The sequence below is a fragment of the Pseudopipra pipra genome, chromosome 15 (genome assembly GCF_036250125.1).
Source record: "Pseudopipra pipra isolate bDixPip1 chromosome 15, bDixPip1.hap1, whole genome shotgun sequence".
Lineage (NCBI taxonomy): Eukaryota > Metazoa > Chordata > Aves > Passeriformes > Pipridae > Pseudopipra > Pseudopipra pipra.
Window position 1 is genome coordinate 18,224,239 of NC_087563.1, and position 23,957 is coordinate 18,248,195.

Sequence of the window (23,957 nt, forward strand, 5' to 3'; positions counted from 1 at the left end):
ATCCAGTTACTTCCTCTGTACAGCAAGACAGCAAAAAGGACTGTGTATTTGATACACAATACTATCAGGTTAACAGCCACAGTGAGGAATATTAAATAAAAAGATTTGATGCTCTTAAAGGTTTGCAGCAACCACATTCAAACACAGATCAGTGCAACAGGGGACAATAGTGAAAGCTGCCAGTTATGTGCAAAGCAGGGCATAAATCAGATCTACCAGCCTTAATTTTAGGATTTCATTAACTGTTTAGAACTAACATATCTAGCACTTAAACACACATCTAGAACCCTTATTTTTATACATTTCAACAAGGATTGCCAACAAGTTTCCCTGCACAACACGTTTAACACATGGAATTTCACAACCATCATATATACCAGTTTAATATTATGTTAATATAACATACAATATACAGGCAACTAAGGAAAAATACTTTTTTTTTTTTAAATAAAAAATTATAGCCATGTTAAACTGTGCCATCTCTTGAATTTCATGTTCTGGCCAAACCATATACACTCACTGATTTTTACAGGAATTCTGACCAGGTCACACTACTGCAGCAGGGAGTCAATGACAGCTCCTGGCTTGGCCGAACGTTTTCTGTTTGGAGAGCAGAAAGGAAAGGGGAAAACAACACCACACACACATCATTATGCTGTCTAGGAAAGACAGGGACCAGCCACATTTCAAGTCAAGAACTACAGTGTTACTCTTCCACAAGCAAAAGCAACCACGAGTCACCAGGAAAGCCCAGGCTGAGATCTCCCCTGGCAGTGCTCTCCTCTCCAGCAACACCCGTCTGCACTGTCAGACTGTGCTAAACTGGAACAGTCACATAAAGCAAGAAGCTGCAAGAGGGGAATGCAGCAACAGAGCATCAGAAAAATCCCCAGATGAGTCTTTCTGGACAAGATTTACTGCAGTAAAAGAGATCTCAGCGTGGTTCTGTCACACCAGTAAATTACATCATGCAAAATTTTAGTACTTTGCCTTCTCATTAAGCAAATGTTTGAAGACTTGTGGTAAGTTTGCATAAACAAACTTCAGCCTTCCCCTGGGTAAATCCCTCATTACATTCAGATACCCCAGAGTTCTTCACCTTCTACCCGTCTTGGGCCTGGATCTTCCTTTTGAAGTCCTCGGCCTCTCCAGCTTCATCAGGGATTGCCTCAAGCTTTCTTCAGTGTAAGCTAAGTAAACATGGGAAAGGTCCACTTCAAAGGGCTAAAAAAACACCAAAGAAACCCACAAGACAAAACCATCAGAATCATTTCATATACTGATCAGTGGTGCTTCTGTAACACTAGAAAGACTCATCTCTTCAAAAGCAAAGCAAACTGAACAGTTTGGCTGTAAAAAGTGAGTGGTAGGCACAGGCAGCAGGACTTGGACCTGTGCAGTTCAACACATCAATCAATGCAAGAGCAACTCACATCTTTCTCTTTTTTATCCAGGACAGGTGTCTGTTTCCTCATGTTGTTTCCTGTATATGCCACACACTTCTGTAAGATGAAAGAGAGGTCTGTTAGTAAAGTCTACTGTACACAGTAAACTGTCCAGAGCTTTATCAGCTTCTTGCTGGGCTCAGTTAAACTCCTCAGAAGCTCATGGTAACATTAGCTGGTACACAGCCACTCTTACCAGCTGCCACTCTCCTATGTCTTCATTCCAGTGAACGTAGTTTTCGATCATTTCCTAGAAAGAAATCCAGACAGTAGTTGTTAGACTTGCACAATTTACCCCCCTAGGTGCACTTTCCAGAACATGCATCTCTAAGGCCTGCACAAGCTGCTTAGGAACAGTCTTAACCATTCCAAGTTGTTTTTAATCAGGACAGCTACGCCATGTGCAGAAAACACTATTTAGACTCTGAAGACTACAGAAGATAAAATACCACTCCCAAACTGTATATATTGGAGAGCCCACTAAAGCCTGGTGGGCTCCACTATGCCAACACCATCAGGACAGCAATAAACACGCATTGTAACACGAGAAAAAAATTAAGAGGAATTGTTGTTATATTTTCTATGAGTGTGCATTATATTTAAGCTCATGATTTTTCTGTATATTAGAGTCTAAGAAAACAAGACGTGAAGAGTTCCAAATTCAGTTTTACTACTTTGTGATAGTACCAAACATTAGCAAGCACAACTTCAAGCACAGTGAAAAAAGATTTTGAACAGATCCAGGACATGGGCACACAGTGAATACACCAGTGTATTCACACACATGATGAACGTGATGCTATTATTTTTTAAATGACAAGGAAAATAGGCTGCAAGAGAACAGAGATCAGCACAGCCCCTGTGCCAGGCTCAGGTGCTTTGCCTTTACCTGGTAGTCCTGAGGAATGAAGTTGTCTATGATGAGCATCTGCAGACGGAGCTCCCTGCTCAGCTGCCGAATGTTCTCCAGCAACCCTTCAATCTCTCTCTGATGCTCCTGTTGCAGATCTGCCATCTGAAAACAAACCAGGCATTTGAGAGGCATCAGACTTAGCTTAAGACATGGTAACAGCCTAAAAGAGAACAGTCTCTTTCTGTACAAGGTTTTGGGGAAACAAAAGCAAACTCTGGTTATAAGTACTAGAATATTTATCTCTGAAGGATAAACCCTCTGAAATATTCCAGCTCGGAGAGGGCTGAAAATAGCATTAAGTTCTCAGTTTCATAAACCCAAAACTGGCCTCCTGCCAATCCAAGCTCCAGCTACGAGCAGATGAAAAGCATGCAGACAAGTTATATCCCTGGCAAGGTTTCAAGGAAAATCTCTCATCTCCAAGACCAAATGCATTTTTCATGGAACAGGAACTCCAGCCACCAGCCAAAGGACACGTTCATCCAGTGACTGAGGAAGGGGTAACGAGGGCACCACTCAGAAAGGACAGATAGCTCAGAGCAGAGGAGGCTTTAGGCTGCAGCAGAGCAGGAGATGGGGCTCCAGCAAAAAATTTCAAACAATAAAACTGCATTTTATTTCAGAAATAACCAAACGTTTTCTTTGAAGTTCTGGATGTCTCAGGGTCTCACACAACCCTTCTCACCCTGGTCTGGGGAAAAGCTCTACAATGTGCCACTGCGAAACTCCAGTACCAGACTTCATTAGATATTTTTGAATTATGTGACCCAAATGGACAGCACAGAAAGACATTTCTAAATATATGGCACTTTTCCCAGCATTACAAAGCTGATGGTTCACCCTTCCCAGCTCCAGTCCTTCAAGGATCACTGGCTGAGAACTTCAGACACTAACCTCTGATTTTGCAGCCATGAGCATGGTCCAGACTTTCTTCAGCTTTTTGGTTTTCCCCTGTGCTTCCTCCTGGAGGTTGGTGTACTTCTCCTCAATGTCCAAGCGCTCTTGCTGTGTGCAACATTTAGCAGACACCCACACATTAACACAACCAAAGAAACTCTCTGCAACAGTATGAACAAAAGGAGAAACTACCTGAACAAACAAAGCATTTGCCAGGAGCAGAGCCCTGGCTCAGCCAGGCTGGCTCAGCCCCACAGTGGTGGCAGTGGCCTCTGGAGGGGTTGTGTTTGCAGAGCAGAGCCAGGTCAAAGGACACAGCAGGGCTGTCCTGCCATGCTGTGTGCAGACAGCTACAGCACAGAGCCCCACCTCCTTCTCCTCGAGCTCCTTGCGAAGCTGCTCTGCTCTCTTCCTTCGTTCTTCCAGTTCCATGTTTGATTCTTCCAGAAGCTTTTCTTGCTCCTCTGCTTTTGCCAGCAAGTCCACTCCTCCCACAATCACCTTCTTCTCCAATGCAGACAGTTTCTCCAACAGGGACTGGTGCTCTTGCCTAGACAGAGAAGTAGGTGTGAGACTTCCTACACTCCAGTGCTCACCAGGCAGCAGGTCCAGCTTGGTTTTATAGCCCAGACAGCACTCACAGGGCTGGAAAAACTTGTCTTGCTGTTTAGGGTTTAAGTGGGGGTGAGGCAGTGCACAGGAGCACAGGGAGTTCCCCAAGCCCCAGCTCCCATGGCTTTCTCTCAAGCAAAACCAGGTCAACAGAGAAATGTGTCCTGCTGTGTAACACCTCTGAGGGGGCTGCAAGGCCCCAGGGACACCACCAGGCTACTCGAGGCACCCCTGCCCAAAGGGGCCCTGCCAGCACAGCAGTGCCCAGAGGGAGATGCTGAAATGGAGGGGAGTGAACAGAGACCAAGGCAGAGCAGCTGAGATGCAAACCAGGAATGCTGGAGCAGCCCCTTGGCAGCAGGACTGTCCTATCTGCTGGGGCAGTGGGACCTCAGCAGCTCTTTGGCCTCAGAGGGGAGAAGCCCTGCACCCAAGGTGACATGCTTGTGGCTGTGCTGCAGGAAACCTGGCCTGCTACATGGCAGTACTGCTGCTCCTCACAGCTCTTGGCTCATTCTTTATGTCTCTAGGCTACCTTGCACAACTTGGTAAAGTTAAGAAAAGAAAGAAGTGGCAAAAGGATAAAAGTTTGTCTTTTCCATCTGCCCTAAACTCTGAAAGCAGAAACTCCACTTTCACCTTGACAGCAGCAAGGGATGATGTTCCCTTTCTACAGTTTGACAGACACCTCACCATGCACCTCCAGATATTCAAATGACTAAGGAAGGAAAAAATCCACACAACCACACAAACTGCTAAGAGCACAGTACTCACTGAGCTTTAAGCAAGTCTTTTTCTCTCTTCTCCAGTTCAGCTCTGGCTTTATTTCTTTCTTCTTCTTCCATATCAAGCTTAGTTTCAAGAGCTTTTCTCTCCTCTTCAATCTTTGCTTGCATCTCTACCATCTTATCAGGGGAAACTTTTTTTTTGCCTTTTGGAAGAGATGAAGAAAATAAATGAGTTCACTGAAAAATAAGACAGCCTCTGTGTAAGAGCATTTTTTCCAAGTTCAGATTCAATACCGGCATTTAACAAAAATTTAATTACATTTGATTAGATTAGATTGTGATGGGCACACCTCAGTCTTTCAAACCCCATTTTAACATTGACCAGCTGTCACCAGTTCCTACAGAGAAGCAATGCTACATAATGACACTGGAACATAATGCCCCCAAAAGAGAAAACATGAAGAACACCTGGAGAAGGAACACCGCCTAAAGAAAAGCCTGAGCTGGAAACTCAGATGTTCTAACAATGCAGATTAGGCCAGAGGAAGGAAAACAGAAGACTGCCTTGACCTACAAGAGCTCAGCTACCAAGAGTCACATACTCAAATATCAGATTAGCATCTCCACCACCCCCCTTGGTCACTGTCCTCCTTACAGGCTTACCTGTGCCAAAGTGGGCACAGAGATATTTTTAAGAACACACTACTATGAAAATAGAGAAACCAGAGAAATTCAGAACAATCCTATGAAAACCAGGCAATTAAAAGAAAATTTTGATGGTATTTGTCTATGGTACAGTGACTACCCACAGACTGGAAAGCACCAAGGTTTGCTGTGCCTTGTCAGCTATGTGTTTACAATGGTCCTACAGCAGCACACATGGGCCAGTTCCTACAGTGTAACACAGTCAGTGGCCACAGCAACTCCCTGAACCCACTGGCCTCAAGGGTCTGTCCCAAACACACCAAGTTTGAAACAAAGTGTGAGGCTGCTGCTCTTGAGGTCATTCTGCAAGTCCTGAGCCAACTTTCACTGTAATCCCAGGAGCACTCGAGGCAGGTGAACAGAGATCCTTGGGGGTTATGTGGAGTGAGAATGCCCAGCCTACATGCATTTCCTCAAATCCACAAGTCCTAAATCTCCCTTTATTCACAGGTAAATCCTTCATTTTGTTGCTTTGCTCTTCTCTAGACATGAAAAAGCCCACCCTGTAGAACCCAGCTGCCCTGACACTCCCAGGGGCCCCTGACTGCCACGGCACTGGTTCCCTCAGTCACACAGGGCACATGGTCAGAACCTGCTCAAGGAAGCTGTGCAGTAAAAGGCTTCTCTCCCTTCAGTCTTCATGGCATTCAGTTTCATTTGTACATATACATGATATGCATCTTATTTACAATTACATTATATTAAATACACATATACTCCAGCAGACAAAATGCAGTGCACATGCACACACATGTACACACCTGTACACGTGTTTGTTCATGTGCACAAGAGCATTAATTACTGCTGAGGCAAGGCAAGGACTGTAGCACTACAGCAAACCATCTTCATTTCCATCTGCTAAACTTCAGAATCAGATAATAAGCACTTCTTTCTGAGTTTGTGGTGCAAAACTCTCACTAATTAGTCTTTGAGTAAGAAGCTTTCTGGAAGTGCTGTACAGAGCTCATCATAAGAGATAAGCCAGATAAAGGCTTCTTACTGTTAGGACATAGCTCTATATATTCTCAGTTCAGGAGAAAAAGGTGAACTGAAGCAAGCTGTATGATCCTTTCACAAGCTCTGCAATTGTACTCTAAGGAGGTGAAAATCAATTAGACCAACCTGCTTGATCTTGCATTAAGAGGAAGTAGAAAGCAAATCGCAGAGAGGCAGCAAACACATGAAAAGAGGAGGAAAGAAAATATGTTATTGCTTTGATCATTTTGGACAAAGATCATTAGCAGCAGAACAAACATTAACTTTGTATGCATATTTCTGCACTAGAAAACACAGGATAATCATCACTAAAAACCCCTCCATTAGAGCAAACACTAATGTATCATGTTCTTATGCTAAAGCAGAGAAGGTTTGTGTACTTCAGAGTGCTTTGCATCTCCAGGATAATGTTCAGCTCACTCTGGCATTCTTCTGCCCATTCAGTGCAATGCTGGATCTAAACACAACCCTGGGAGCCTGCCGCAAGGATCATGCCCTAAGAAACAGTCAGAGGGGGCAGATTCTCCTTCCATCAGAACCTTAATGCTTCCCCCCACTCAGGAGAGCCAATTCTGTTATATTACCTGTGAAATGTTAGCATACAGAATACATGTTCTAAGTTTTCACCAAGTTTCCAAGCCAATTCTTTGCAAGGTACATGAACAGTTGCACACAGGGAGTCTCAGCACAAGATTTCTCCATTTAATTACACAGGGGATTAGTAGGTTAATTTGCAGTAACTGGTGCTTCCATAGAGGTATAGAGCCACTTGTTATTCAAGCAAGTGCAGCAAAAAAGGCAGGGCAGGAGAGGGAAAACAAAAGACACCACATGCAGAAGGGTCACACTTGAGGACAGTTAATATCCAAAACCACAAAAAGCCACACTTATCCTAATTGCCAAAAGCCCAGCACAACTTCCCCAACAGAGCAGCCTCCAAACCTGCAGGAGATGGACTCATCCACCTGCTGACACACCAGCAGTTTGCTATTAACTGTCCTCATCCAAATAAAACACTCTGGTTCCAAACAAGCTTTGAGAAAGCAAGACTGAAGCAAGCAGATTCCCAGGCTACCATCATATGACCCACTTGTCCCTGCAGTTGTGTTCCTTCTAAACCTGCTGCCACCCTTCTCCGAGCTGATGCTTTCCACTACCATCACTAGGACAAATGTGAGTGAACCGTACAGCAACACCTTCCACACTCTCTCCACACAGGAAGAGAGGGGACTGATCCATCCAGGATAACCACAACAGTGGGGGAAGTCCCCACGAGCCGAGTCCTGAGATGGGATTTGTTTCTTCAGTCTTCACTGACTGTAGGGTTTTTACAGGCACAGAGGCCTCTCTGACCAGGAGCAGCCCAGGCTTTCCTCCTCACTAGATCAAAATTTGGATCTCTTGTTCCTCTGAACAGACATCAAGAACTTGATATTGTGGGGCAGTTAAACCCCCAACCACCAAGGATATTTTTTTAAGTATCTGCAAAAATATTGCAAATCAACCAAGTGTTGGCACATTTTCTTTGCAAGTATAAACTTTGTGCTGTTTGACTGTTAACTGCTCCATTCATTTTCTCCAAAACTAATTTGGAGAAGGCAGTCCAATATAACGTAGCCCATTTCACATGTCTAGCTGTCCTTTTGATGAACTCATACTGTAGCAATTCCCATTAAAAAACTAGCTTAGATTTTTTCCCCATGTTTTAGAAGGCACATTTAACACAAGTTGCAAACTGGGTTACTTATTATTTCTCAATTGTCTTTAAATCTTGCTCAAGCAGCTTCTCATTCTCTCACGTAACTGGCTAACAATGTGCACATTGAACAACTGTTTCGAGCATGGAAGCAGCAAAGGAAAAGCATGCTTTAACAGAGTTACAGCCTCACGTTTATCTTTCCAACAGACAAAGCAGGGAAGAGTGCAACATTGCAGAATGGAGTGTGCAGATTATGGAAAGGCCAAAGCTTAAAGGACTTAAGAGCTCCCACTCACTAGTGAAGGACTTATCCAGAGGTTTCTCTATGACAGAGCATGTGGAGTCTGAACTACTGCTGCTGCTACTGCCTGGAAAACAGAAATGCGTCCCACAGAAACACCCAGAGAGGAAGAAACATGCAGATGGGAAGTTAGTTCTAAAGGAAAGAAACCCAGAAGAGCCAGCAACCTAGTTCAAAAAAAGCACAAGTTCCCATTAGGAAGCATTTGCTAGGATCCCTCCCAGACTCAGCTTGCAAAGCCACCATTTCCCAGCACAAAACTGCATGCTCAGAAAGACACTTCAGTTAAAACCCATCTTAACCAGACTACAGCTTAAAACCACATGCCAAGGCAGCTTCCATTTCAAGCAACAACAGCACAGAACACCAGATCATAGTGGAGAAGGCTGTGGATATCTGCCATAGCTGAGGATTCTGTGACAAGGAATCCTTTCCAGTCTTATGTACATGGCAATGTGCACTTCTCCCTCTGGAAGGCAGACTCAGCTCACACAGGGGCAGTCACTGCATACTCCTGCTAAGCAGCTCCCTTAGAAAACTTAACTAGAGCAGCTTGTTTGGGAGTTGAGTCAGTCAGTTATTTGCCCTGTACTCCTTTTTGAAGGTGGTCTCCTCTTGGGAGGGGATTTGGGCGTGACTTGGTTCTTGGACACAACGGTCAATCCGTTCACTTCTAGAAATAACCAAAAGGTGAAAAATGAAGTAGAATTTGTCACAATTATCACCAAAGGCATGACAAAGGTCATTTATGATTGCTTGGACAGGTACCAAAACGAAGAGAGTGCATCTAAAAGCAGGAATGCTTTAAGAGGAATTTTTTCAACAGATGTGGGTGCCTCAGGACAGGAAGGTAGTTTGCCAAAATGAGTGTACTAGAGAGGCTGGAATTTGAGGTGTAGCACTGGGCTTGAATTCTCTCTGCCTGTGAGGAATCATCAGCCAGGTTCCAGGAGCATGGCAAGCTCCCAGGAAGCCACAGCATGCCATGGTACACAGTGACCTGCAGTTCCAGGTTCAGCCATCCCCTGAGGGTTCAGATGTTATACAGTAGTTTAACACTGATGTAGGGCCAAGAAGACTTCATCACGGGATTTCCAGAGTGCTCCCAAACAAGGGATGTGCAGCTCCCTTTTCAGCTAGCATGAAGATACCCAAAGGTTAAGTTTTCCCTCTACCAACATAAAATAGGACACTAGAAGAGTCAGTTAACTGAAGTTACTGTCCATAAGACAGATGAATCCTTTGCCTAAACCACAGCCAAAATTCCCCTCCAACCATACCCATGGTTATAAAAACCACATCTGCCTACAAATGATCTTTGGTGTCTCCTTCCTCCCACGTCTGTGAGCAGGGGAAGTTCCACACCACCAGTCAGAAGCCATCCACAGCCACCTTGCGGCCACCAGGGAGCCACCACAAAGGAGGATGTCACCACAAGCACAGCAACCCGAGTGGAAGCAGATACTACACAGGTTTGGAGCTGTCCATCTCCAGAGAGGGCACCAAAGGGCTTGGTTTCTAGGACAGGCATGATAATTGCAGCGGCATAGGGCAGCTCTACAACTGCACTGGGGTCCCTGCCTGCCTCTGCCTACAGTTCCTCCCCCAGCTCCAGCAGGAGAGCAGGCTGGGGGCACTGGCAGGAATCTCTGCAGCCTTACCCCGCCGTTTCTTCCGCTTCTCCCCGTCCTCTCCAATCTCCCCATCGTCATCTTCATCCTCCTCTTCAGAATCACTGGTCTCAGAACCAGATATCTCTTCCCCTGGAACAGAAGAGTGTGCTTTGAGATGTGCTTTCCTTCATCTCCTATCAGCTTGTTACTGTGACAGCGGCATTTGTCCAAACCCAGCAGTGCCTGACGTCAGCTTAGGAGCTCCTGCAGAAGTCCTCAACTGCCGAGCAGACAGACAGTTTGCAGTGGCTCAGGAAACTTAAGGACAATCAAGATAAGCAATTGAAGGCTGTGATGTCAGTGTGTACGTGTTAGAGCTCAAGAGGCTGCTTTTCATGGAAAATAAAGCATCTTTCCACAGCTGAAGCTACAAAGTTTCCCTAGCAGCATCCCACCAGACCTTCTCTTCCATCTCAGACTTCTCTCTCAGATGAAAGAGAAAGAAGCATTACTCTTTCCTGCTTCTCCTGAACAAGGCAGATGCCAAACAGCAAGTCACGTCAGAGTTACTGCTACAGCTGTTCTGTGCTGTAGCTCTGCAGAGAGATGTGTCAAGGTCACTGTTTAGCAAGCATCCTTTGGCAGGGTCACTCCATGTTGACAGACTTTGACACAAGACTATGAACTTACAGGGCTTAAAGAAGTTTCTTGTTTCTCTACACAGTGTTTGAAAGTCAGTCCCAGTTCTAGCTCCACAAATTTAATTCAGTTTTCCTCTCACTAAGTGCATCCTTCCTCCTCAATCAGGGAAAACGTCTGACCTGCTGTTACAGTCCCTTTCAACTCCCTACACCGTGCCAGGGAGCCCTGGCACACCGATGCCAGCCCCAAGGCCACCACTCACCCTAGTGCCAAGTGCCACCTAGTGGGCAGAGCCAGCCCCCCCCCCAGCACCCTCAGACACCCCTCTGGGCACCCAGCACAACAAAACAACCAGGACACCAAGCTGCCCAGTGGCCACCCTCCTGTGACACACGCTGGAGCAGCACAGAACAAGCACTGGTGCACAGAGGGTCCCCAGGGGGAAGGACAGGCTCACCTTCCTCCAGTTTTTTCTTAAGCTCTTCGATTTCTTTTTGGAACTGGCGGAGCATAGCATCCTTGGGATCCTCATTAATCCTGGCCTTGTTCTTGATGTTCTTGGCTCTGTTTGCATACCTGAGAGTGCTGATGGTCTCGTCGTAGTTGTAGTCTGCCGGGCCGATGTTTGCACACTGTGACAGAGACAGGGTTACTGGGGGACATGTCAGAGCCCAGAACACTGCAGGGACCCCCCCAGCCCTGAGTCTCACACTGCTGCTTTCTCCCAAGCTTTCCTGCTGCTTCTACACTGAAGCTGCTCTTGGCTACCCAAGCACAGCTTCTGTTCAATCTTACATGTGCATGTACACACCTCTGCACAGAGACCAAGGGAAAAGGAAGAGATGCACAGAGAAGACTCTCTAGGCTGCAAACAGCTCAGAAACAGAGGTAAATGCCAAGCTGTCTCAGCTCACCATCATAGTTTTGGAGTTGCCCCCCAGGGAGTCCTGGAGGAGCCGTGTCAGTTTGGAGTTCCGGTACGGCACGTGGGTGCTCTTGCCATCCACCAGTGCAGAGATGACATTCCCCAGGGTGGAAAGGGACAGGTTGATCTTGGTGGCTTCCTTCAGTCGCTGCCCTGTGGCTCCAGTTTTTGTCTGTCTTTCAGAGCCCTGCAAAGGGAACCGGAAGAAGGAGTTAAAACAAATCCCCTAATACATCTCCTACCTCCAAACAGAATCAGCTACACCTGAAGTCTTGCTAGCAGCCATGTCAGTAACCACCTCATCTATCATTAGAGAACCTGGGTGAGTACCTCAGACATTGTCAGAGAGACAAGTCAAGCGTTCAGTGACAGCAAATTCTGGATTGCTCAAAGTAATGCAGCTGGAGAAAATGGAGATTTTGTCCCCATGAACAAAAATGTTACAGGCAGTCAGTCATCAGTTAAAAGGCACCTTAGCTGGAGCTGCTAACCACCATCTACAGTTCTTCCTATCAGCAGATCAAGGGAGAGCAGCAACACTGCAATTATTTTGAAGAGTTTCATAGAGCATCCTATACACACATCATGTAAATAAGTTAAGATGCAGACACTGAATGCCTTTAGTCTTGCTTTTCCTGCATCTTCTCCAAGAAAAAGTACCTCAGTGTAAATTTTGGGCTAAAGGCTTGTTTTACCAGCAGAATTACATTGGTTCAAAGTGAGACAAGTGATGAACTGCATGGTCACAGTCCCCTGGAAAAACCTCCCCAACCCAACCCAGCCTTGCCCCAGCCCCTGCTGGGCACACTCACAGCCAGATCCACGAGGTGCAGCTTGCCCATGCGCACGTGCATGTTGCCATCCACGCCCTTCTCGCTGCACTCGATGGTGATAGTGAAGATGGCGTGGGAGCGAGAGCTGTGCTCGTTCATGTTTGTGGCACCAACAGAGCCTGTGCACGCAGAGAAAGAGCAGTGATGCCTTTGGAATTAATCATGTGCTTCTCTAACTCTTCCTGCTCTCAGAGGAAACTCATCCCCACCTCTTTACCCCACCCTGTATTTCGGAAGAGGGCAGAGGGATGCTCAGACTCAGCAGCAAAGTGTATTCCTGGGCACTGAAGTTGCAGTACACATCCAACCTGGACTAGCAGAAGTGTTACAGCCTGCTGCAGCTCTAAGCCAACCACAGGCTCCCAAGAGCAGTAGTTATCCTCATCTGTTTCTTTAAGGCTACAAATACCAGTAGCCTAAGGTGTCCACAGCTGATCCCTGAAAACAGCTGTATTTTCAAAAATAAGAGCACAGGAATCCACGCCAAGAGCAACAGTAGTCAGAACTTTAAGTCATTAAATAATTTGAGCTTAACAAAGAAGTCTTGCAGAACACATAAACCACCTCCCACTCACAGCACAGGGCTAATGCTTATCCTGATCAGAACTGAAGAGGGAAAAGGATCAAGAGACACAGTAGCAGTTCTGACAACACTGACTGCCCTCACTTCATCCTGCCTTTGCTGATCCCCTGCTGGCACTGCCCAATGTGGGAGGCACAGCCTTCTTCACCTACCCCTACACAAAAGGGGTTTGGGACAAGATAACCTTTCTATTCTGCTCAGCTGAACAACCTATCCAGCAACAGGACCAGGGTCTCTCCCTGTGCTCTGTAAGCAGCCCTTTGCTCTGTCTGAGCTTTAACCTGCCCCCAGCAAGGCTACGTACGGTTCTTGTGGCCCAGAGTCATGATTCTGTCCATATCATCTGCATTGTTTACGACATAAGCTGAGAGGTCTTTGATATAAACTCCCACATCAGGTCTCTCTTTAACCTAAGAGAGAAACAGTTCAGACTGAGCATCCCTAAGAGACCCCCAGCAGCAGTTCTCAGTGGTACTGTAACAGTGCAGTGATTCACCCCTTCAGGTTCTGGTTTGCACATAAAACACTCAGAGCAGATAAGGAATAAACACTCATGCATAACAACATTCCACAGTTTTCCCCTGGGGGCAAGACATGACTTCAAGTCTCACTCTCCAATTCCTAGAACTGCTGAGGGGCCTGTGGGGTAGCACTGCAGGTACAAAAGTGACTGGATGGAACAGCCAGGTTCTCACTGTGCAGCTGGCCAGGTGGAAGGGATTCAGAGAAGCCAGGAGTGATAGCCAGCTACTCTGTCTGCAAGGAAAGAAGACTGCTGAGGAGCCCAACCTCCCACTTCCCTTCAAGTGCTGCTCTGGTCTCAAAAGCAGAATACTGCTCTCTGAGTCCAAGCAAACACCACTTTGAGAAGAGCAGGCTCACCTCTAACCTCTGTGTCTGGTCCTTTCCCAGCAGGTCCCGCACTTCCTCATTGTAAATCTCCAGGTAAGAGACACGAACCAAGAACCTGAACATAAACAGTTTGTTTAGTGACAATTTGCTCATGTGCCACAAACACAATCACAGAGCAAACATGCAGTGAAATATCAACACAATCTTGCTGCCCCCTCAAGAACTGCCTCAGTAGGAGCCTTTCAGCTCGGGCCAGAGGTACCATTTCAGTTATCATTGTCAAGGTCAGGCTCCTGCTGCACATGGACACACACAGAAAAGACAGAAGCAGTGAAGAGAAGCTGTTTACCTTGTGTCCCCCTCTGCCTTGGCAATGTGACCAAATATATGAGCAAAGGAATTGGGAATGATGCCTCTGAGCTCAGGAACTGCTCGGACCCCTTCCATGGTGAAAGTTTTGCCTGTTCCAGTCTGCCCATATGCAAAAATAGTACCTGGGGGACAAGATAAATGAGCAAACTCTAAGAAATTGGTAACTGCAGTTTTATCTCAGCCCTTCTTAGCCTGATAGCACTAAACACCTCTATTGTTATGGAGCTGAAATCTTCCACCCACTCCAGTAGCTCCTGTACAAGGCTGGGGCAACAGAAATGCTGGGCAAACACAGCAAACGGGGCTGAGCCACTGTTCAATCCAGCCTGCAAGATGCCTAATAAAAAGTCAGCTGGTTTTAATTGTGCAGAGTGATTAAAGTCTGGAGTACTAGTACACTTAGGTTCCACATACAAAGAATGCAGGCAAGCCTAATTAATAATGTGGTCAATTAGCAGAAGACGATTATGCACCAACTGCAAACCCAACTATTGCTCTAAGCCACAGCAGAAAGGGTGTGAGGGTTCTCCAGCACAGCCACAGCACAAGCCCAGCTCTGAACCTGCAGGTGCAGCTACAGTTTGGACTAGAGAATCAGCCTTCACAGAAAGGCATCCAGAAATGTCACTGAGACCCCTGACTCTGGAACTCCAGAAATATAACAGTTCTTAGTTTTGGCCTAGCACTGCTGAAAACTCAAGCTTTCATTGTCAAACCATTACAGACTGGAAAACTGAAAAGAATATTTTGGGTGGAAGGGACCTACAATGATCCCCTAGTCCAACTGTCCAACCAATTCAGGGCTGACCAAAAATTAAGCTTGTTGTTAAGGGCATTGTCGAAACGTCTCAAACACTGACAGGCTTGAGGCATTTACCACCTCTCTAGGAAGCCTGTTCCAGTGTCTCAGTAAAGAAATGCTTCCCAATGTCCAGTCTAAACCTCCTCCAGCACAGCTCTGAACCACCCATTTTTGAACCCCAAATTTTAATCAGCTGAAACCCATGTGTGTTAGCACAAGAGCTTATGAGGCATTTTACAAATGCTGAAAAATTTTGTAAACTGCTGTTGTTTGTAGCACACTGTTACAGAGGGCAGTGATCTGCTTTCCTTTATATAATACATTTCCATGCATAACAGACACACACACAAATCATGGCCATACTCTTCCCAGCTGCAGGAAGCAATGGACTGTCTGTGAGGTAGGCTAGATGTGTTTAAGTAGTCATCTTAGTTCAAAACAGCCAAGTTCAGAGTTAAGAGTGCAGCAGTTCTCTGCAGAGGTCTGTGTGCATACCTAGTGCTGCAGAGCCGTGGCAGCTGCCTGGGTGCTGACACTGGACAGGGAAGAGCCACTGAGAACTGACAATAAGATAAAGCGCGGATTTTTGCAAAGAGAAGATACAGGATAAAAACACAGAGCTAACTGACCTCAGTTGAATTTTGTTCATCACCAGTCTCCCAGTGTTAATGATCACAGTGGGTACAACCACTGAGCACTCAGAACACCAAGTACCTCCAGGCTATTTTAAGTTCACAGCCACAACAGAGACAACACAGGGCCACAGCCCTCAGAAGGTGAAACTCCCTTAAACAAGATCAGCTGGAACTCCAACAAGGCAAAGAATAGGAGATGGGCTGGGATCCTTCACTTAAAACACAGGACTTACCATTGTATCCCTCTAGGACAGAGTCAATGATAGGTCTTGCAGTTAAATTATAGACATCCAGCTGTTTACTCTCTGGTCCAAACACCGTGTCAAATGTAAATGTCTTCGGAGGCTCGTTGGAGGAGTCTGTTTTATGCACAGTTATGGTCCCTCTCATCTCATCCACGTTCACAGCCATTTTGTAGCCTGTGGCTTTCTCGCGGTCGTTGAGGGGCCGGCACCGAACCACCACCTTGACATTGTCACAGCTCTCAGGCCTGTCCAGCTTCTCAGGCTTGTTGATCTGCAAGTGTTTGAAAACCAAAAAACACACAGGTGGTAATGCTAGTGTGAACACAGAATCATAGAACAGTTTGGGCTGAAAGGGACCTTAAAGATAACCCATTGCACCCCCTGCCATGGGCAGAGACACCTTCCACCAGCCCAGGGTGCTCCAAGCCCCGTCCAACCTGGCCTTGGACACTTCCAGGGATGGAGCAGCCACAGCTTCTCTGGGCAACCTGTGCCAGGGCCTCACCACCCTCACAGGGAACAATTTCTTCTCAGTATCTCATCTAACCCTGCCCTCTGTCAGGATGAAACCACTGTGTGTTTAAGCACAAATGCTGTCGAATCAGCTCAAGCAGCTGCACACATCTCTACAGGATCGTGAACTTGGGGAGTTAAAACCTGAACTGGTTTATAATTAAAGCTGAGAGAATAACACACATTTAATCACTCACTGCAACCTGTTCGTTTGCCAACAGGGAAACTCAATGAGTAATCCTTGAGCATTTCATATTCAACATGGTCTAAGAGTCTTTTCAGGAAATGCTTTCATGCTTGCAAGCAACCTGCAAGCAGTTTGCTGGAACTGTGTGCAGCCATGACATTCTTTCACATTAATACTGACCATACTCTCAAACCTCACAAAGGTTTGAGCAGGGAGCACTGCTGAAGGGAATTAATTTCACTTACAACCCTCAGTGTACTTGCTGAAATGTAATCGTTTAGAAAATCTGAATGTTGTATTATAAAACCTCACAAACCTTTTTTTTCATGCAGTTACCAAAACAAATCTTGAAGCGCGGCTGATGAATCTGCTGTCACATGCTCTCCTGATCAAATAAACCTAAAGCCCATTTGCTCTAGTTAAGCCTCAGACACTCCCCTCGGCGCGAGGTGCTGCGGCTGAGCAGACACCTCCTGCTAGAGCAGCGCTGCTGGATGTCAACAGAACACAAAAGCCTCCCCCCCTGCCCGGCTGCCCCTCAGGCCTCAGCAGAGGCTGCTGCCGAACGCGGGGAGCGGCTCAGCCCCACCCGGGCGGGGCAGGGACCGCACACGACGTGCGGCCAAAACCCAGGGGCGGGATTCGGGAGCCGCCACGAGCCCGCCGGGATGGGGGCGAGACCCTCCGGAGAGGCAGAACCCTCCAGCCCCGTTGCCACGGGACCTCGCCCCGCCCGCAGCCCCTCACCGCCCCCGGCCCGCTCGGCCTGACAGGCGCCCGCACGGGAGAGGCAGGGCCTGCGAGCCCCTGCCAGCCCACGGCGGGCGCGGCGGCTCCTGCCCGCGGCGGGCCGAGGTGCGCAGCAGCCGCGGGGCCGCAGTGTGTGTGTCCCGTATCCCATCTCCCGTGTCCCGCACCCCCCCGGCTCACCGGCATGATGGCGATGGCGGCAGCACCGCCCGGGCGGCGGCACCGCGGAACAATAACGGCACCGCGCCTGCGCCGCCCCGCCCCGCGCCCAATCCGCGCGCGCTGCGGAGGCCCCGCCGCCAATGGCCGGCCAGAGGAGGCGGGGCCGGAGCGGGCCCAGCCAATGACGGGGCCGGAGCGGCGGGGGCGGGCGGAGCGTCCTGTCGCCATGGGAACGGCGGGGTGGGGGGGCGGGCCCGGACACCGCCCGGGCTCTGAGGGGGATGATCGGGGTCCGGGGGAGCTGACCGGGCTCTGAGGGGGATGATCGGGGTCCGGGGGAGCTGACCGGGCTCTGAGGGGAATGATCGGGGTCCGGGGGAGCTGACCGGGTTCTGAGCGCTCTGGTTGGGGTTCTCTGGCTCTGACTGGGTTCTGACGGGTTTCTGGCGCTCTGACAGAGCTGCAGCTCCAGCCTGTTCTCCATACAGAAAATCCATCTCCTCCTTTTCCTGACTGGAACGTTCTGAATTACTCCTGAGATAGAGGGAATGCAGAGTGCCTTAAATATAAACAATACAGAGTAAGTGGCACAGAAATCAATTAGCCCCGTGCATAGAAGAGGCACGTGTCCAGGTTATCTGCCCTTTAGTGTAAATTCTCACGGGATGCTGCTGGGATCCTCCACACCTGCTGTTCTACTCACCCCGCTGCATGTCCACATCCCACTGTGCACGTGCCGTACATTTACAGGAACGAGACTAAGTTATTCTGACAGCCTGGCTTTTCCCTTTCATAATATGTCACTAAGAGTCAAAGACATCATTTTGTGCAACAGGAAAGGTCCATGAATAGTTTCCCTGGCTCCTCAATCCTACCTGTGTCGCTCCCCCCAGGTGTTTCTGCACACCCAAATCCTGTTGGCAGGTCACAGGGCCTTGTTCCAGCCCCACTCCTCCCCTCGCTGCCTTGGCTATGGACAACCAGGGCCTGGGATCCTCAGGCAAGGCCAGGAATGCCCAGCACGGAGCACCAAGCACAGGCACAAACCAAGGGCTGTGTGTCAGCTGTGCTGTGTTTTTGCCGGAGGGATGTAGGCGGGAGCAGGAATGTGGACAGGATTGATCTGGGGCTTCCAGAACTCCTCCACCAAACTGACCGGTGTGTCACAGGGCCGGAATGACTGACAGGGCCATTCCCTCACCCCAGGGAGTGTCACCAGGTGAGTCAGGAGGTACGAGGACCAGGTGTTCAAACAGTCACTTTGCAGTTTATTCACTGCCCCGGTGCTGCCCAGAGCTGTGCTGAACGCTGAGACTCATGGACTAAGAGAGTTTCACACCAGAAAATGCATAACCCAAGGGGCTGGGGAGAGAACAGGGAGACCCTGTGTGGGTGAGACAGACCTGCCTGGGCTGGGAAGCGTGGTGTGGACCCAGAGAGTGGAGGTTGGTGATGCAGGGCTGCATTTTCCCAGGATGGGCATCGAAGCTCCCAGCCGAGGCTTCCAGCAGTGCCTGCAGAGAGATGGCCCGTGGGGCGGATGGGCTGTCCAGGCACTGCAGGAGCTGCTCGCTGTCCTTCTTAGGGAAGTTGAAATTAGCCAGAGGGTGACTAATTATTGTTTCTCCTTCCCAACTGCAGAGGATTAAAGTTCTCTGTGTGTCGAACCGCTCAGATAAATCGTTTCCAGCTCTCCCTGGGCAGCCAGGTTTGGATGCAGCCGAAGCCAAAGTCATGTGTGGTACCTGCTTTCAGGGGAGCAGTACAGAGTTCCAGCTTACAGTGGTCTCCAGAGGGTTCATGGAACTTGGGGTTTTTAATGGAGCTGCAGAGACAATGGTGTGAGTTCCAAGGAAACACTGATGAGGAAGCCCACATCTACCACTCTTTGGAAAGAAAAGCAGAAATTTTATACCAAGTAACATACTTTTTATGATGTTAAAGAGACACCAAAATAGTGTCTTGAATAAACACTTGAAATAGTTTCAGGCTGAGATGTTCTCATTGCTTGGTTCTTACCTGATATGATTCAGAGATGTTTATTTCCTGTAAATATTGCCTTAGGCTGGGTCCTGTGTGCATTGTCATGGCAGCCAGAGGCTGCCTTCTCACCTCAAAGCAGCTTCAAATAAGATATAAGAAAGAAAAAACCCAGTACATTTTTCCAGGTGCCTTGAGGGAGTCACAAACCTGTGGTCCCAATGTGGTCCCAATGCTCAGCAAATTCAAGGGCTGCTAAAACTCTTGCAGAGTAAATCAAAACCTGCTCCTGAGCCCAGTTTCTCTGTCGAGGCTGCCTGAGTGGAACAGGTGCTGCATTGAGGCTTCAGTTTTCCCAGGGTGGGAATAACAAGCACGCTCAGCACCTTGTTTGTAAGAGCTCATTTTGGGAGGGCTGGGTGCTGCCCCAGTCAGTACTCCAGTACAACCCAGTACCAGGCCTGGGTCACCCAGCCGGGCACGACTGGGTGAGCAACACAAACCAGTGGTTTAAACAGCACTGAAATGTGCCCTCACCCTCCCTCTGCAGACACAGCCGACAACTCCCTTCATTTCCAGCCTCCAGACATCCAAAATGCTAATTAGAGCACTTAACAAGATTTGAGTCTTCCTTTGGAGATAAGTTAACAAAATCATCAAAGCACTAACCGCATTTTTCTTCTAACTTTTCCTCCCCCTCAGGGCACAGATATCTCTCTGTTGAGTTACAAGAAAGCAGTTCTCTGGATTGCAGAAATAAGCTCTAAGTTCCAGTTTTACCCTGAAATGTTTGCCCAGCATCTTCAACAGGCTGTTGGCATCAGTGAAGGCAGAGACCTCTCAGCTTTTCCCTGGCCAGATTATTGCCTGGGAATGTAAGGAGCACGTAATCAGTTTACACACAAAGCAGGGACTATGTCTGGCAGCAGATTTAGGGAGCAGTCAGGGTCGTTGCTGGGGAAGGCCTTCAAGCACACACATACAAACATGTATGAACTTGGGTGTTTGATGAGGTTCCACTGATGCACAGTCCTCGTTAGGAGTGTTTGTGTGAACTGAGTCCAAATGCTGTGATAAGTCCAAAGAACTCATTATCATCTGGTTGTCTCTGCTAAACACAAAGCATTCATGTTATTGCTTTTCATATTTTAGTTTTGAAACTACAATTTTTAACCAAACTATGGGGCTGACATTTTCTGCCACTGGAGACACAGCAAAGTTAGGAGTTGAGCTGAGCCTTGCAGCTCTCAATTCCATTTAGATTGATGCTGGCATGTAGAATCACAGAATCATTAAGGTTGGAGGAGGCCTCCAAGATCATCAAGTCCAACCTTTGACCAATTACCACCTTGTCAACTAAACCAGAGCACTGAGTGCCACATCCAGCCATTCAGCCAACACCTCCAGGGATGGTGACTCCAACACCTCCCTGGGCTTAACCACCCCTTCCATGAAGAAATTCTTCCTGAAGTCCAATCTGAACCAGTATCTGAGGTGAGAAGAGGAGTAACATTGCATTGTAAATAATGTGGCATTGCATAGTCTAAGAACTGTGGGATACAGGAATAAAGGTTGAACCAATAAGAGGATTTATTCTGCTTCACTTTTGAATTTCCTTGTTCTATTTCCAGATTCTGTAGCTAAACTAATTCAGAAGCAACTGAAATCAAATGAAAGTTTGAAACTTGTGCACGTGTCACAGAATGCAATTATTTCCCCAAGACTCTTACCTTCTTTATTCAATGTTTTCTTCTTCTCCCTTCAGGCCCAATTAAAATATCTCCAGTGCATTGCAATTGCTTGTCCTTGCAGCACAAACCAGTGGAGAGGATGAGGTCTGCACGTTTCATTTTCAACACACTAAAAGTTGTTCATGTTTCCAGGTCTTTCAACAACTTGGGTATAATGAAGAAGCGTTAACTTGTTTACCCCAAGTAACAAGGGCTCCTGGATGAGCATTCTGCTTCCCACAGACGTGTTTAACCTTGTCAGATCCCCTCACCATACAGAGAAGCACACACAGCACTGTGTAGGACGTTGGCTTCTTTATTTTTTTAAATTTTTAAATTTTTTTACAGGTAATCCCATTGGTGCAGACACTGGTGTTGCAGAGCAGCTGTAAATGCTCTCCAGCCGAGATCTTGAGAATGGAAAGAATTATCCTGGATGAGCTTCAGCGGGATCTTTACACAGCAACACCAATGGATTTCTTAAACACTGTAAGCACTATGTTTTGCAACTTTTTTCTTTAAAGAAACAACTCCTTATCAAATAAGACTAGAAAACACAGATGCACACACACACACACACACACACACACACACATCCTTCCCAAGATGCTCTGCAAACTACCTGTTCCTACCTGTCTACAAGTCTTTTAAAGAATATTGCAGTAATTTTCTTTTAAAATTAATTTTTAAAATTTTCTACTATTTAAAACCTTTCTTTTTGCTGAAAAAAATTTACTCCTGTCTTTAAAGGACAACTAAAATGGACATTAAAAAGATTCTCATAATGCACAACTCTATGCCATTTTTATTTTTTTAAATACGCGCTGCAAAAATATTTCTAACTATTTCCCTTCTATTAATACTGTACATAGAAAGCTGTCAGAGTTTTGCTACATTTCACACACAGGTTTTTCCTTAAATCATTTTCCTTTTCATCCCACTAATTATTCATTTATGCAATGAGACTACCCTGATCTGGCACTTAGTTCACATTGCAGTTACTGAACATTTGATAGAAACAATTAAACTTTATCTTCAAGAAACGATCATGTGCTGGTAAGGCAAAATTCATGTGATACAAACACATCCTGGATCCCTTTTTTAAGGTTATGTGCAAATATCGAGCCATTAGAGGCTGCTGATTGTGAAAACTGCCTTTTGCAGGTGCTTGTTTCCTCGGGAAATTCAGAGTGCAGTTGGAATTACTGGTTTTGCTGGATTTGGAGCTGCTGGCCTGAACTGAATCTCCTGGGCAGCAATCTGGATAACGTAGAAACTTCAGAGATTGTTAGGAAACACAGACCCTGTACATTCATTATCAGTTCAATGATTGGCAAGTACAAACACAAAACACAAAGAAAAAGGTGGGGGAAGCCTTCGGGTTTCCTGCTATGAGATGAAATTCATCTGTACTTCTGGGTGATGATATATGAAAACATATCAACTTCACTGACCTCTGCTTTTCTTTGTATATATATTCATATATATATATATATGTACACTCTCTCTTCTCTCAGTCCCATGCCATGTGATGTCCTGCTGGCCCCATCTCCCCCACTGCCTCAGAGGAATCCTTCCCTCCACGTCGCGCTCTTCACCAGGCAGCTGCAGCACTGGATGGCCTCCCACCAGCTCGTGCAGTTCAGGGGCTCCACGCTGGTCTTGGTGATCATCACCTTGGAGCTGGAGAGGCAGACTCCTGGCTGGCTTTGTGTTACTACTGACCTGCTAAAAAAGCACAGGTAGGAAGCAAAATGGCCTTTGGTCACACATGCTGAGGGCAGGCCACGGTAAATGAATAAAGGTGTGTGTATTAACAGCCTGCACTGCACTTCAGCAGCTCCTGAGACTCGGGCCTGTGTTCTGCCTGTGCTGCAGACCCTGCTGGTGCTAACAAAAGGGAACAAAACTGCAACTCAGGGGTGGGACTGGGGAGAGGGACATCCCTTTGGCAGGGAAGGGAGGTTTCCAAATTCTTGGCCACAGATCCTGAGCCAGGAGAGATTCTTCCATGATGAGAGAGTCTGTGAGCACCTAGAAACCTGCCCAGTGTCCCCAGCCTCCCACTGAACACTGCAAAAAGTACAGTCCAAGCACAGACACTGCTTGTAAAATATAATCAGTTTGACTTCTAATGACCAAAGGCACGATCAATTTTTTCATGGATTTTTTTCTACAGCTTTCCCCCAGTTTTATAAAACACATAAAACAGAGAGAACTGTCAGCTTACTGTCCACCCATTTTGTGGTCTAGAATTTGTGTGAAATAACCTGGCCTCCTGCTGTCCTGTCCCTCCTGCCTGTTGTCTCCTAAAGAGAGGGAGCACTTGCCCACCTTCTGTGTGGTAATTCCTGGTTAAGTGTTTTGCATCAGGACCAACAGCATATTGCTGCTATGCCTTTACTGGGGCATCCAGCCTGCCCCTGCCCTCCCCCTAATTATAGTGACAGCAGCAGTGGCCAGACAAGGAAGTAATTTATCCTGAACTTACAAAAATCTGCATCTTTCCTTACAGGTGAACAGTGCTGAATTCATCCAGAAAGAGCCTGTGGATCAAGAGCTAACATGCCTGCAGCCACCCAGCGCTGTTTGTGTTTTCTATCCCATCAGCCAAGCTGTCCAGGGCCATCCCAAGGCAAGGCTGCCCTGCCACCACCCTTCTGCATGGAAGAATTCCCATCAGGGGAGGTTGAGGGTCACTGTAAGCCAGGCTGTTTCAGCACCTTTCCCACCTACTAATCCCGAAATCCTGATGAAGCCATGGAGACTGATGAGTGCTGGGATGGCCCCCCCTGCCCAGTGGGGATGGGAGGCATGGGTGGCTCATGCCCTCAGCT

At 47.2% G+C, this 23,957-nt stretch overlaps 2 protein-coding genes and 1 long non-coding RNA gene across 8 annotated transcripts in view; 1 reads left to right on the top strand and 2 right to left on the bottom strand.

The window, feature by feature from the left end:
- Positions 1–420: 420 nt before the first annotated feature.
- Positions 421–17,522, bottom strand: KIF3A (kinesin family member 3A). Of its 4 annotated transcripts, XM_064672270.1 has the most exons (19): positions 17,429–17,522; positions 15,787–16,069; positions 14,094–14,238; positions 13,775–13,859; positions 13,197–13,302; positions 12,289–12,428; positions 11,466–11,663; positions 11,009–11,183; positions 9,958–10,059; positions 8,292–8,363; positions 6,423–6,431; positions 4,642–4,798; positions 3,625–3,805; positions 3,253–3,363; positions 2,335–2,460; positions 1,642–1,695; positions 1,434–1,502; positions 1,100–1,224; positions 421–600 (listed from the first exon to the last, which is right to left on the bottom strand). In XM_064672270.1, exons 1-19 carry the CDS (start codon positions 17,432–17,434, stop codon positions 552–554), a joined length of 2,193 nt encoding a protein of 730 aa, XP_064528340.1. In that variant the 5' UTR covers positions 17,435–17,522; the 3' UTR covers positions 421–551. The 4 variants fall into 4 exon arrangements, with proteins under 4 accessions (XP_064528340.1, XP_064528342.1, XP_064528341.1 ...); XM_064672272.1 differs by lacking the exon at positions 8,292–8,363; XM_064672271.1 differs by lacking the exon at positions 6,423–6,431.
- Positions 17,523–17,683: 161 nt separating this feature from the next.
- Positions 17,684–19,404, top strand: LOC135422783 (uncharacterized). The gene is made up of 2 exons (XR_010434589.1): positions 17,684–19,017; positions 19,115–19,404. It is a non-coding gene; the product is annotated as an uncharacterized LOC135422783 (long non-coding RNA).
- A 2,016-nt stretch (positions 19,405–21,420) lies between these two features.
- The window catches only part of SEPTIN8 (septin 8), a 40,252-nt gene continuing 37,715 nt past the window's right edge, over positions 21,421–23,957 (bottom strand). For 2 of the 3 annotated variants that reach the window (XM_064672276.1, XM_064672274.1), the window contains exon 10: positions 21,421–22,848. In XM_064672276.1, coding sequence (XP_064528346.1) covers positions 22,683–22,848 — 166 coding nt within the window. In that variant the 3' untranslated portion in view covers positions 21,421–22,682. The remainder of the gene's footprint in view (positions 22,849–23,957) is intronic. The other variant, XM_064672275.1, reaches the window with a different exon arrangement.